This window comes from Gopherus evgoodei, chromosome 4, assembly GCF_007399415.2.
Source record: "Gopherus evgoodei ecotype Sinaloan lineage chromosome 4, rGopEvg1_v1.p, whole genome shotgun sequence".
NCBI classification, from domain to species: Eukaryota; Metazoa; Chordata; order Testudines; family Testudinidae; genus Gopherus; species Gopherus evgoodei.
This window is the reverse complement of record NC_044325.1, coordinates 152874472-152889006: the sequence shown is the minus strand read 5'-3', so window position 1 is coordinate 152889006 and position 14535 is coordinate 152874472. Positions and strand designations below refer to the sequence as shown.

At 57.0% G+C, this 14535-nt stretch overlaps 1 protein-coding gene across 1 annotated transcript; it reads left to right on the top strand.

Annotated features, from left to right (window-relative positions):
- The first annotated feature begins 1789 nt into the window (after positions 1-1789).
- Positions 1790-11499, top strand: LOC115651482 (zinc finger protein 345-like). The gene is made up of 3 exons (XM_030562577.1): positions 1790-3324; positions 4321-5557; positions 10595-11499. The coding sequence occupies exons 1-3, from the start codon at positions 3186-3188 to the stop codon at positions 11262-11264; spliced, it is 2046 nt and encodes a 681-aa protein (XP_030418437.1). The 5' UTR covers positions 1790-3185; the 3' UTR covers positions 11265-11499.
- Positions 11500-14535: the final 3036 nt, after the last annotated feature.

Here is a 14535-nt window from a genome sequence, read left to right as displayed (position 1 = left end):
TCCTACCATTCCTTAGAACTATAAACTCCATCTTTTCATGATCACGTTGACCCAATCTGCCTTCCACCTTCAAATTATCAACCGTTTCCGCCCTGTTTCAGAATTCACTCTAGGACAGCCTCTCTTCTAGTCACTTTCTCCACCTTCTGCAATAAAAGTTGTCTCCAATGCAGTCCAAGAACTTGTTGGAAAATCCGTGTCCTGCTTTATTATTTCCCCAACAGCTGTCTGTGTAGGTGAAGTCCCTCATCACTGCTAACGTCTGGTCTACACTACAGCCTTCTAGTGGTATAACTTCATCATTCAGGGGTGTGAAAAATCCACATCTCTGAGCCACGTAGTTACACCAGCCTAACCCGCCGTCTACACAGCGCTATGGCAGCAGGAGAGCTTCTCCCGTCAACATAGTTACTGCCTTTTGGGGAGGCAGAATAACTACATCGAAGGAAGAGCTCTTTCCTGTCATCTTAGAGCGTCTTCAAGTGCTATACCGGTGCAGTGTTTTATATGGACGTTTGCCATAAGGCTTGTGTTTAGGATGATTTTGTTAGTTGTTTAAAAAAAGCCTCATCCACCTCTTGATGGTCCCTCGTAGACCCTTACTATGACCTTACCCTTATATTTTACTCCTTTTATCCTTTCCCAGAGCCTTTCAGCAGTCTGCCTTCCTTCTCTTTCAATCTTAGTGTAAGTGTACACATCCTGGATATTCAAAGCAACGCCTCCTCCCTTTGTCCCCTACCTATCCTTCCTGAACAAGCTGGCCCTATCTATACCAGTATTCCAGTCATGTCAATTGTCCCACCAAGTCACTGTGATGTCAGTGATGGCCTAAGTGTGATTATTCACTAATACTTTTAGTTCTTCCTGTTTATTCTCCATACTTCTAGCATTAGTATACAGCCATCCAAGAACCCAGGAGTCTCGGCTCCCAGGCCCCCCATCTAACCCACTAGAGCCAGAGCTGGGGAGTCCTTGAGCAACAGAAGGTGAGTGACTAAAGCTCTGCCCCTAGTCTCCAGCTGGTCTTAGTGGGGCTGGTTTGTGCTGTTCCATGAACCCAAAGGGCCTGTGGATGAAAAGTTCAGGACTGAACCAGGTTTCAGGGGCCAGGCGTATGCAATGCCTCAGACCGCCACCAGGGGCTGCTGCAGCGAGTACACAGCCCCCTCTAGTGGCGCATTTGGGGCCATCCCTGTCTGTGAAGGGAGAGCGCCCCCTGCTGAGCCCCCCACTGCTCCGCACGGTGCCCCCTCAGCACCACGCGGGGGCCTGCCCGGACTGTGGGGCTCCCTCCTGCGCCCTCACCCCGCTCCAACCCGGATCCAGTGACCCTGCTGCGCATTGGGGGTGCAAGTAGCCCCGGGTTTCAGGGCACGTGCTAATGCTCCTGGCTCTCCTCTCAGCTGGGCTGGGGGCATCGCAGGCCCCCCCCCCGCACCCCCCCGGGGCGATTCCTAGGCGAGATCAGGAACTGTTGCAAGGAGGGGACGGAATAAGGCAGGGACCTTCCTGTTCCCAGCAATCCCCCCGCCTTGTGTTGTGTTGTGTGTGCGCCTGGCAGCGGGAGGGGAGCGCACAAAGAGACCCGCTGCCGGCCACTCCTGCCGCGGGGCCGCGTCTCCGCCTGCAGCCCCGGCCCCGGGAGGGGATCGCCCCGGCCGGGCGCTGAGCTGGGGCGAGAAACAGCAGGCGAGGCAGGAAATCGCTGCCCGCGGTGAGGAGGGGATCGGAGCCGAAGGGGGCTGGGACTGGACAGACACCCCCGCCCCCAGGCAGCGGCGGGGTGGGGCTGGGGAAGCGATAGATGCTAAGCCCAGGTGATCTGGCCACGGGGGCCCCCAGGAGCAGAGGGGAGAGTGCTGCGATGGTTGCAAAGCCCTCCCCGGCACAGCCCCGGGGCGTGTGGCCCCAATTCCAGCTGGAAATTGTACAGGAGCCATGTTTCAATAACTCCCCCCGGCCTGTACTGAATGGGGCAGAAATGGAACCCAGGAGTCCAGGATGTGAGGGGGCTGTCTGGGTGCTTAATCTTCTCCCCCACCCTCCTGGTTCTCCGGGCCCCAGTGATTTCTGTGTTGATGGTGTTCGCCTCCTGGAATTGGCATGTGTATTGGGGGTAGCGGGGTCGGGGCTGGCTGAAGGTGTGAGCACCCAGGGGGGATGGTTTGAGAGAAGTGCCTGAGCTGGAAGTGGCAGCCCAACAACTTTGACATGTGACATGCCATCATTAGGTTTCAGAGTCGATGCCCCCACTGAGAAGAGTGGAGGCAATTCATGCCTTTCAGGGCAAGTCTATGCTACGATATTAAGTTGATTGAATCAGTTTTACACGTCCGCACTAGGCTCCTTGTGTCAGTGGTGCGCATCCTTACCAGGAGCTTATTAGCTACCAGTATGGGGCATTGGGTGTTGGTTTCTGAAAGGCAGCAAGGGTCAAGGTCAGTAATGCAGTTTTTACACGGACACTGTCTTGACCTAACTACATTGACTTAAGCGCTACGCCTTTGCTGAAGTGGAGTTATTAAGTCGGTGCAGTAGGCAAGTTACATAGGTGGGAGCTACATTTTAGTGTAGATGCTTACAAAGCCAGTTTGATGTAAGCTGCCTTACATCAGCCTACCCGTGTCGTGTGGACCAGGCCTCAGAGTGATCAGTTCAGGCTCTCTGCAGACTCAGGCAGATGTTGGGTCATGTTCTCCAGATTTTCTGTGCACCTATGACAGCTAGAAATATGTTTTTTCCCTTGGTTAAAACTGAAGTTCTGCTGCTAATTGTACATTCTGGGCACTTAGTACATGTCTCTTCCTATCTCTGGTTTCATCTTGTTCAGTGCCTTGCCTTTCACAGTTCAGAAGTGATTAAATGAAAACCTTTAGCATGGAAAACTCATTGAGACCAACAGCTGCTTTCTAGGGCACGATAATGCCCCGGGGCAGGTGTGGAGCATTCTGTGGCATGTGGAAGTGGAATCAGCTGGGAATAAAGCATCTTCTTGTGGTTGTAAATTGTGCCAACGCCAACTATTGGGCTGGGGGGTGTTGAGTGATGGTACCATGATTAGGTCCCCTCTTAATTAAGCTCTTGGCTAAGGGGCCCTCTGGAAGTGGGGTGCTAACAGTGGATGGCACCAGAATGAGAAGGGGAAACCTAACAGTGTGTTTGAATTCAGCAGCTCGCTCCACATGACTGGGATCATGCCTGGCCCTTCACCAGGGTTCCCTGACCCAGCCAGGATCTCCCAGCTGGAGCGAGGGGAAGAGCCCAGGGTCCCAGATCTCCAGGGCTCCGAGGAAGGGGAGATCTTGAGAGGTGCCCGCGCAGGTGAGGAATGTGACACTGGCTTAGGGACTGGAGTGAAAGGAAAAGCTGGTTTCCCCGCAAAGCCATTGGGAGCCTCCCCAAGTTCTGTCTTCCATTCCCCCATCCCTTTTGCCCTCCCCCATTCCTGTTACTGTGTGACACCATCCACAGGCATGAGGAACGCGCCCAGCAGTGGCGGGGAATTGGACTCCAACTCCTGCACCCTGTGGGGCCAGATGCCCCCCTTTGTATCCCCCAGTGCCCAGCACTGCCTCTTTCTGCTCCCTCCATGACAGCTGGGGAACCCCAAGGGCCACTGAGGATCCTAAAATCTCCCAGAGCAACACCCCTCCTCACCCAATTCTGTTTCCATAGAGATGGGATGGGGAGATGTGGAAGGGGCTAGACCCCCATCACTATGGATACAGGTGGGTAGGGACCTCTAGGCTCCACCTCTGTAGTTACTGAGGTGCGGGGCCAGGGCGATATATGTTCTAGGCCCCATCTCTGTGGTATGGGCAGGCCAGGGAGCAGAGCCAGCTCCCCAGGCCTGTGCCAGCCCTGGCATCTCTCTGGGCACAGCTGGGATCTGCCCTGCCAGAGGGAGGGTCTCTTTGCTGCAGTTCAGCTGGGACCACTTCCCAACACAGCCCCACCACACAGGCCAGAGAGGAGAGACCCTGCGGGGTTGGGATCTCTGAGGGGTAGCGTCACCCTGCACATACCCATCAGCTACTGGGCTGGGGGGTGGATGTCTCCCATCCGGCAGCCAAACAGACCAGATCCTGCTTAGCAGGGAAGAGTAGAGCAGACCAGATCCCACTGTGAGTTGGCAGGGCAGCAGTCGTGGGTCCCCTGCGGCAGCTGAGCCACTGGGGCAGATGTGGCCTCTCCTCTCCCTTCTTGCGAAGGGTTGGGGGGATTCAGCTTCCTGACCATCAGGTTTTCTGCTCTCTTTCCCGACCGCTGTCTCCTGTGGCCAGGGAATGAGCCCTGTCTGGAATCTCTGTTTCCTAGCATGTGCCAGGACGGAGGAGAATCTGCAGCGGGAAGGGCCTGCAGCAACGGAGTCTTACGGCAGCCCCAAGCAGGGGGAGGGCCGGCCCGACTGGGAGACAGTGTGCGAGAGCCCCCTGCAGGAGATCCTGGTGCACCAGCGCACCCACATGGGTGAGAAGCCCTACAAATGCCCCGAGTGCGGGAAGAGCTTCCACCAGAGCTCCCACCTCATCCGGCACCAGCGCATCCACACCGGGGAGCGCCCCTACAAATGCGGCGAGTGCGGCAAGGCCTTCAACCAGAGCTCGCTGCTGACTCGCCACCAGCGCACCCACACCGGGGAGAGACCCTACAAATGCCCCGACTGCGGGAAGAGCTTCAGCCGCGGCTCCAACCTCAGCCAGCACCAGCGCATCCACACCGGGGAGCGCCCCTACAAATGCACTGAGTGTGGGAAGAGCTTCACGCTCAGCTCCCAACTGATCCGCCACCAGCGCACGCACACGGGCGAGCGGCCCTACAAATGCGGCGAGTGCGGCAAGGCCTTCGCCGAGAGCTCCCACCTGCGCCAACACCGCCGCACCCACCGCTGTGAGCCGCCCTACAAGTGCCCTGACTGCGGGCGCGCCTTCGCCCTGAGCCTGGACTTCGTGCAGCACGTGCGTGAGCACACGGAACACCGCCCCTACCGCTGTGGGGCCTGCGGACGTTGCTTCCCCCTCAGCTCGGCCCTCTCGCAGCACCGCAAGAGCCACCACCGTCCCCCGGCCGCCTCCAAGGCCCACCCATGCGGGGTGTGCGGGAAGGTGTTCGGGAAGAGTTCGCACCTGGTGACCCACCGGCGGGTGCATACGGGCGAGAAGCCCTTCGCCTGTGCGGAGTGTGGGCGCGGCTTCAGTCAGAGCGCCGACCTGGCGAAGCACCGGCGCACCCACACCGGCGAGCGGCCCTACCGCTGCCCCGAGTGTGGCAAGAGCTTCAGCGTCTCCTCCACCCTGGTCAAGCACCAGCGCAGCCACAAGGGCGAGCGGCCCTACCCCTGCCCCGAGTGTGGCAAGTGCTTCAGCCAGAGCTCCAACCTCATGCAGCACCAGCGCAGCCACCGCGGGCACCGGCCGTACCACTGCACCGAGTGCGGCAAGGCCTTCGCCCAGAGCTCGGCCCTCCTGCAACACCACCGCACCCACACCGGTGAGAAACCCTTTGCCTGCCTTCAGTGTGGCAAAGCCTTCAGCCTCAGCTCCAACCTGCGGCAGCACCGGCGCACGCACCGTGAAGACACCAGCCCTGCCTGGGGAGCGGCTGCGGGAGCTGGCCCACTCGGACACATCCAGAAATACCTCGGCTGACCAGGAGGGGACACAGGAATCCCATGGGGGTGTCCCTGGGAGGGGATTTAGAGCAGGGAGAGAGCTGAGAACCAGGACTCCTAGGTTCCCTGGGGGTAGAGTCTAGTGGTTAGAGCAGGGGGCTGGGAGTCAGGACACTTGGATTCCTTCCCTGACTCTGGAAAAGGAGTGGGGACCAGGGGTGAGAGAGAGAGAGGGGCAGGGAGACAGGACTCCTGTGTTTTTATCCTGGCTCTGGTAGGAGAGTGGGATCTAGTGGTGAGAGCAAGGTGGGGGTTGAGAGACAGGACTCCTGGGTTCTACCCCTGGCTCTGACACTTGCTTTTGTGCTCTTGGGTGACTCTTTTCCCCTGTCTCTGCCTTAGTGCCTCATCTGGGAAAAGGGGACAGTGCTGTGTGCTGACCTGCCTTTGGGAAAGTGCTTTGGGATCTCGGCTGAAAAGTGTTGATATGGGAACTCAGCAAGATACATAGGCTCATCTGAAGGATCGGAACGGAATGAGGGTGGGGGCAGATGGGTTATTTCAAATTCGTGTGAATGGTCGGGGAGGAGGTTTGGGTCAGGGTGTGGACTCAGCGGAAGAAAAGGTTTTGGGGGAGTTTTGGAGAAAGAGGATCCAAGTTTCTCCTTGGTGCCCTGGGAATCCCATCCATGCTGGAGCTGGGGGCAAAGTGCCCCAGTTTGGGGGCCTCTCCTGCTCTCCCACCCCCCCACTGTGCATGGATCATTAACTCTTGCAGGCTCATCCTGTCCCCTAATGCCTGTGGCCATCCTGGGGGCGGGGAGGGTGTAGGGGAACGACACCATCCCTTCACTCTCCAGAATCTGGCTGCCTCTGGACCACGCTCTCTGCTCCTTCACCCTTTCACAGAGGGTTCAGGAGCTGTGGGCATGTGAGACTGCTGGGTACCAGAGAGGCTGGACAAATGGACACACCCAGACGGGGGGGGGCAGCCTGTCTCCTTCTCTCCAGCACCTGGCTCTCTTTGCAGCGCATGGAGCTGCATGTTCAGGAGCCCAGTGACACATGGGGAACATCCCCTCCTGGGCCTGGAGCAGCCAGAGAGCTTCCCAGAAGTCAGTCTGGCCCCAGCCCAAACCTGTTCCCAACAGGTGCCTGGATCCTGCTCCCCTGCTGGATTTTGTGACCGATTGAGTCTCTTGTTGTGTTAGCATGTTGTGCCTGTAGGAAATAAACTCCCTTCCTCTATGATTTGCCTGTGTCTGTGCTGTGGACCCCATCTTGGGGGTCAGAATGGCCCTGGACGTGTTGCTGTGCTGCCAGAGAAGCTCAGAAGCTGCTTGGGCTCCCAGATAGGCTAGGAGGCTCCCAGTTCTGTGGTGGGGTCCAGACTATACTGAGAGAGACCTCTGCGAGACCTCCCAGACTGTAACCCCACTCCAGAATTCTGAACCATAGAGACCCCTGGCAACTCTACCAGAGCGTAACCCCATCAGGACTCCAAATCATAGAGACTCTTGCAAATCCTCCCACAGCATAATCCCTTCAAGGAGATTAGCAACTCTCAGCAGCCCTCCCAGACTCCTTCAGGATTCTAAACCATAGAGATGCTTGGAAGACGTCCCAGAGTGTAACCCCTGCAGGAGACCAAATAATAGAGACTCCCCAAGAATTCTTCTAGATTGTAACACCCTCCAGGGCACTGTACTCTCTGGAGCAGTGTTTCTCAATGACTGGTCTGTGGATCAGCGCAGGTCCCTGAGATCTCCCTAACACAGTTTAGGGAGCAGCTAGCTGGTCCCTGGTATCAAAAAGCTTGAAAATACCTAGATCAGTGCAGGTGCTAGCCCATTGGGGGCCCAAAGCAGGAATATTTTTGGCTCCCCCCAATACTAAAACAAGCAAATAGGGGTCCCCCTTAAGCTGCTTGGGACCCTAAGCAATTGCTCAGTCTGTTTATGCCTAGCACCAGCTCTGCCCTAGATCATAATGCTCCCCAACCCATAATCATAGAGATATGGATAGTGACATGGCTAGATTGGTACTACATAGGTGGTCGCTCTGGCCATATTTCTGTGGCAAGGCTGGCAGAGAAAACTAGGTATCAGAGGGGTAGCCGTGTTAGTCTGGATCTGTAAAAGCAGCAAAGAATCCTGTGGCATCTTATAGACTAACACGTTTTGGAGCATGAGCTTTCGTGGGTGAATACCCACTTCATCAGATGAAGTGGGTATTCACCCATGAAAGCTCATACCCCAAAACATCTGTTAGTCTATAAGGTGCTACAGGATTCTTTGCTGCTTCTATGGTTATTAGACTCCTGGAGGGTGCCTGGAAGACTCACCATAGAGACCCTGCCCTAGAATTTCTCTCAGCTGGCCTACAGCCCTGGACAATGCTAGTGCACGGAGTGACATAATGGGTAGAGTGGACCAATGCAGACAGCCACTCTTAGCTACATTTCTATGGCCTCAGGGTGGCTGTGGGGGATCAGTGCTCTGGCACGGGTGGCCAACCTGTGGCTCCAGAACTACATGCAGCTCTTCAGAAGTTAATATGCGGCTCCTTGTATAGGCAGCAACTCTGGCTGGAGCTACAGGCGCCAACTTTTCAATATGCCGAGGGTGCTCACTGCTCAACCCCTGGCTTTGCCACAGGCTCTGCTCCCACTCCACCCCTTCCCGCTCCCTCCCCTGAGCCTGACATGTCCTCGCTCCTCCCCCCTGCCCCGAGTCTCCTGCACACCACAAAACAGCTGATCGGGAGGTGCTGATCTGCACGACTGCTGATGAGTGGGAGGCGCAGGGTGGGGAGCTGATGGGGGGCTGCTGACGTATTACCGTGGTTCTTTGGCAATGTACATTGGTACATTCTGGCTCTTCAGGGTCAGGTTGGCCACCCCTGCTCTATGGTGAAGGAGCCCTTGGGGGGAGCTAGAGGGGGGGATGGGGTTGGGGTGGGTGGGCAGAGCCAACCAGAAATGACGGTTGGGGGGAATGACGGGGGTGGGGGAAGGAATCTATATTATGTAGATAAGTCAACACGTATTAATCCAACATGTCACTGCTATTGCATACTTCTCATGAGATGCCTGGATCTCTGGTCCCACAGACAAGGGACTGGCCTGGGGATGTTGATTTGCCTCCACATTCTCCTGGGGAGAGATGGAAACATCAGACAGGGCAGGGCAGAATCCCCTCCCACAGTGTTGCCAGCTGTCACGATTTTTCATGAGTCTCATACTAATTATTTTTCCTTAAAGCCCCAGCTCCTGGAGTCAAGTGAAGATGTGATAATTCCAGCCTTCATTCTGAAAGAAAAATGTGACCCCCGTGCAGCCTAAAGGCTCACAAAGCAGAAGGCAAAGAAAAATAACCCAAAATCTGTTCTTTTTACCAACTCTCATGATTTTGGGTGAGCCTGACACTCCTTGTCTCCCACCTGCTGACGTTTAGCAGGGGGCTTCCCCAGCCTGGTTATGCTTCAAACACCCAAAGGAAAGATCCTCTGTTGCATTATGAGTGGGTGTAACAGACCCCAACTAGTAGGGGGCAGCACCCCCTAGAGGGGAAGGGTTCCATGTCCATTTCCCTGAGCCAGCCAGTCCCCTGCCCCTGGCTGGGGCTGGATCAGAACTAGTGCCTGATATGGCCTTCGGCCATTCACTTGGTTCTCAGTTCTGCCTCCTGCAGCTCCCTGTCCCTGCCAGGCTAGCACAGGAAAGTTACAGCTCCCCACCTCCATTATGAATATGCAAGAGGAGGTGGGCCAGAAATCTCCCAAGTGGCCAACCCTGCCCATGGTGCATTGCAAAGGGAAACTTCATTTCCCAGAGTCCCTTGCAAAGGGGACAGACCTAGGAGTTGGACCAGCTCTCAGCCCCAGCCCCAGCCCGTCTCCACCCCCTTAGTTCCTGCCCAGCCTGGCAGGTGCTGAGCGGGGTCCCTGCCCCGGGGGTTCCAGGCGCCGGTGGGGCTCGAGGCGGGGGCCCCCGGGAGGAGTGGGGGCTCCTGGACGCAGGGCAGAGGCAGCTCTACAGGGATGTCATGCAGGAGAATTACCAGACTCTGATCTCGCTGGGTGAGGCGCCGCTGCCCCTCGGGGATTAGGGACTCGATGGGCTTTGATGGCCCCAGGGCAGCTTTGGCTCAGGGCTCTTCCCTGCTTAGATTTCTGGGGGATCAGCCCTGCTGCCCCCAGGCCCAGCAGCTCAGGGACCCTGTGCGCCCCCAGTGCGGATCCCGTGTCCCCCCAGCAGAAAGCGGGGCCCAGGTTAAAGCCAGAGTGTGTTCTCCATACCGAGACTTCGGGGGAAATTTAACCAAGCCCCTCTCGCCTGTTTCCTTCCTCACAGCAGGATTCCCTGTCCCCGACCCGACCGTGACCTCCCGGATGGAGCAAGAGAAAGAGCTGAGGGTCCCGGATTTCCAGGGCTCCGAGGAAAGGGAGACCCCGAGAGGCGCCCACACAGGTGAGGAATGAGTGACGCCAGCTCGGAGACTGTCAAGGAGTGAAGGGAACAGGTGGGATCCCAGCAAAGCTTCCGGGAGCCCCCCAGGTCTGTCTCCACTCGCTCAGTGTCATCCCCAGCAGGTGCCCTGTCCTCATGGCAGGTGTCATTCCTGGATCCCACCCCCAGCAGGAGCCCTCCCCACCACCAGCCTTTCTCAGAGGGCTCAGCTGGGCTGTTGGGGCAGCCCTGGCCCCTCCTCTCCCCTCAGGGAAGGGTTTGGGGGATTTGCTTTCTGCTCATCAGGTTTTCTGCTCAGCGACAAACCCCCCCTCTCTCCCCAGCACTGGGAATGAGCCCCAGCTGCATTCTCTCTCTCTCCCAGCAGGTGCCGGGATGGAAAAGGAGAATCCTCAGCAGGCAGGGCCTGTGGGAGCGGAGCCGCACGGGACCCCTGAGCAGGGGCAGAGTCAGGGTGGGACAGGCCGGCCCTACCAGTGCCCCGAGTGCAGGAAGAGTTTTGCCCGCAGCACCCTCCTGATCCGGCACCAGCGGATCCACACTGGCGAAAAGCCCTACAAGTGCGGGGAGTGCGGGAAGAGCTTCTACCAGAGCTCCAACCTGGCACAGCACTGGCGCACCCACACCGAGGAGAAACCCTACAGCTGCCCTGACTGTGGGCGCGGCTTCCGCCACAATGCCCACCTAGCACAGCACCGGCGCACCCACACCGGCGAGCGCCCCTTCCCCTGTGCCCAGTGTGGCAAGGCCTTCAGCCAGCGCTCCAACCTGCTGCAGCACCGGCGCACCCATACCGGTGAGCGCCCCTTTGTCTGCACCCACTGCGGGAAGGGCTTCGGCGACAGCTCCAACCTGCTGCAGCACCTGCGCACCCACACACCGGAGAGACCCTATCAGTGCCCCGAGTGCGGGCGCAGCTTCCGCCATGGCAAGCACCTGACCCAGCACCGCTCCCTGCACACGGGCCAGAAATCCCACTGCTGCCCTGACTGCGGGAAGGGCTTCAACTGGAGCTCCCACCTCGCCCAGCACCGGCGCATCCACAGCGGGGAGCGGCCCTACCAGTGCCCCCAGTGTGGGAAGGCGTTCACCCAGAAATCCAACCTGCTGCAGCACCAGGCCCTCCATCGCCCTGCCCAGGACCTGGCTGAGCAGCTGCAGATGAGCCCTGTGGCTTAGGGACAGCTGGGGTCAGAGGTCATGCCAGAGAGGAGGGAGACCCGCCTCTCAACGTGGGATGCCTGGGGTCTGACAATGTCTGACACCCAGGACTTCCCCACAGCATGGACACGCCAACTAGACCCCACTCGGACGTGCTGCCAGGGGATGGGGGGTGAATTAAACAGGCTCCCAGAGGGGAGTTATTTGCTGGAGTGGGGAGCTGGGGACTTTATTAATAAAGGGTGTAAATTAAGAGGGTGTGAGTGTGCAGCACTGCCCTCTACTGGACGGAATCAGTCATGTGTGTGCAGCACTGCTGCTTGCTGGAGGGATGTGTGTGTGTGTGTGCGCGCGCGTGTGCATAACACTGCCCCCTGCTGGAGGGAAGCGGTCGTGTGCACATGTGCACAGTGCTGCCTCCTGCTAGAGGGATTCGGGGCTGTGTGTGTGGATCCCTGCTGCTCCCTAGTGGAGTAAATGAGCCCAGGTACCTGTGTGATTCTGTATCTAAATGGGAATATAAGACACTTTCCCCCATCACAAACCCCCTCCCCTCAACCCACGTGAAATCCAGATGGCAAGAATAACAGCTTTTGTCCTAGAGGGAACACGAGTCTCAAGGCAGGACAAAATCCTGCTGTTGGCAAGGAAGAGAGCCCTCTCTGCACTCTGCGGCGCAGCCCTCCCAGAGCCAAGGCACCTGTCCCCTGCTCTAATCCACTAGGCCCCAGTCCCCTCACAGGGCCAGGGATTGAACTGGGGGTGCTGGGACAATTTGTGTAGTGGGGGGTGCTGAGAGCCATTGAACCAAACTGTAAACCCTGTATATGGTGGAAACCACTTCAAGTCAGCCCACACGCCCCTAGTTCCAGCACTCTCAGCCAGCCCTCCCCCAGGGTGTGACAGACAGGTGTTTAGAGCAGCTGCATGGCTCTCCCAGAGCCACTGTGATTTCACACAGTGGAGGGCCTCTGTTTGGGGGATCCCCCATGGGAGACATCTCACTCCAATTGCAGGGCGGGCCAGAGAGATGCAAATCCTTCCTCTCAACCTGGTAAGCTCCCAGAGCCATTTCAGACCTGGTCTGTTTTTCAGTGTAAATGTGATAATGCCTGGGAATTGTCCCCTTGCCTGGAAATCAGTCACCCTGAGCACTGGCTTTCCTCATTTGTTCCACGTGCAGCACCCAGCACAACGGGGGCTTGATCTCACTTGGGGTCTGTGCAGCGCCTGGCACAATGGCAGCTCCGATCTTCGTCAGGGCCTGACTGAAGTAGGGGAAGAGGTGAGGGTTGGGACCCAGCTGTGGGGGGGCTTGTTGGAGCAGGAGGTGAGGGAGCTGGCAGGGTGTCCAGTGCAGGCTACATAAGCAGCAAAGCACATGCCCCTCTAGCTGATAGTGATTGAAGAATCCTCTCTGCCCCGTGTTGGGGGCTGCTGGCTGTTCCCTGTGGGCTGGCACCTGTTCTCTGACATGTGCCACACTCCTCTCCGGCGGCTGGCCTGTGTAGTGGATAACAGCCCATTGATGCTACCAGCAAAGGAGTGACTCCTTTCAGAGCTCAGGGCTGATGGGCATGGGCAGTAGTCAAGAGAGAATAACAACCTACTACTGCTGCTTGGCTCAAACAGACGAGAGCCGGGTTGGGCTGTCCTCCCAAAGGCTTTGAATTCATTAGTGCTGGCAACTGCTCTACATGGAAAATAACAGTTTACTATAGCAGCCCAGGTGGCATTATTGCACTCAAGTGGCAGCATGTTGTGCTGTGGAAGGGACGCCCTGGGTTTGAATCCCTGTCAGGGCTGTTCAGCTGTGTGCTGCCTGCCCTTGTTGATGTTAGGGGGTGCTCAGTGCTGCTTCAAATGGGGTGCTAGGCACCCCTGAATAGCAGCCACATTGGCCTCAGGCTGTTGGGACAGGTTTGTAGAGCTCTGAGCCTGGCCACCTGCATATCCTGGAGGCCCAGCATCCTGGCTGTCTGCTGGGGAGGGAGGTAGCTCTCTATCCTCATACACTCTCTGCCCACGTCCAGACTAACCCGCCGTATGAGCGGGTTAAAATTGATTGCTCGGGGATTGATATATCGCGTCTAGTCTAGACGCGATATATCGATCCCCGAGTGCGCTTACATCGATTCCGGAACTCCATCAACCCGAATGGAGTTCCGGAATCGACACGGAGCGCCGCGGACATCGATCCCGCGCCGTCTGGACGGGTGAGTAATTCGATCGTAGTATTCGACTTCAGCTACGTTATTCACGTAGCTGAAGTTGCGTATCTAAGATCGATTTTCCTCCCCTAGTCTGGACGAGGCCTAAGTATCTATCTCTAGCCCTATGCACTACCTCCGCTATCTTCATACCCCCAATCCATAAGAATGGCCATACTGGGTCACACCAAAGATCCATCTAGCCCTGTGTCCTAGTTTCTGACAGTGGCCAATGCCGGTGCCCCAGAGGGAATGAACAGAACAGGGAATCATCAAGTGATCCATCCCCTGTTGCTCATTCTCAGCTTCTGGCAAACAGAGGCTAGGGACACTATCCTGGCTAATAGCAATTGATGGGCCTGTCCTCCATGAATGTACCTAGTTCTTTTTTGAACCCTGTTATAGTCTTGGCCTCTGGCAAGAAGTTCCACAGATGGATTGTGCATTGTGTGAAGAAATACTTCCTTTTGTTTGTTTTAAACCTCCTTCCTATTAAATTAATTTCACAGTTCTTGTGTTATGAGAAATAGTAAACAACACTTCCTTATCTACTTTCTCTACATCAGTCACGATTTTATAGACCTCTATCATATCCCCATAGAACCCCCCAACCCTATACCCACCATATCTCTCTATCCCCATAGCCCCTCCCAGCCCAATACAACCCCCATCTCTCTATCTCTTTATACCCCTAACCCTATACCTCCTGTATCTCTCTATCCCCATAGCCCCTCCCAGTCCCATATACCCCCATCCTTATACCCCCAACCCTATACCTGCCCGTATCCCCATAGCCCCCCCAGCCCCATGCAACCCCCATCTCTCTATCCCCATATACCCCCCTCCTCATATCCCCAACCCTGTAACCCCCATATCTCACTCTGTCCCCACACACACCCTCCCCCTGCTGGGTTTGTGGCCTGGCCTCACCAGGACCCCAGCAGGCAGAGGGGCCGGTGCGAGAATTGCAGTTTGAGTGCTCCGACAGGGACTACGCCCCCCACAATGCCCTGCGCGGGGAAAACTACATCCCCCACAATGCCACGCGCGGGGAAAACTACAACCCCCACAATGCCTCG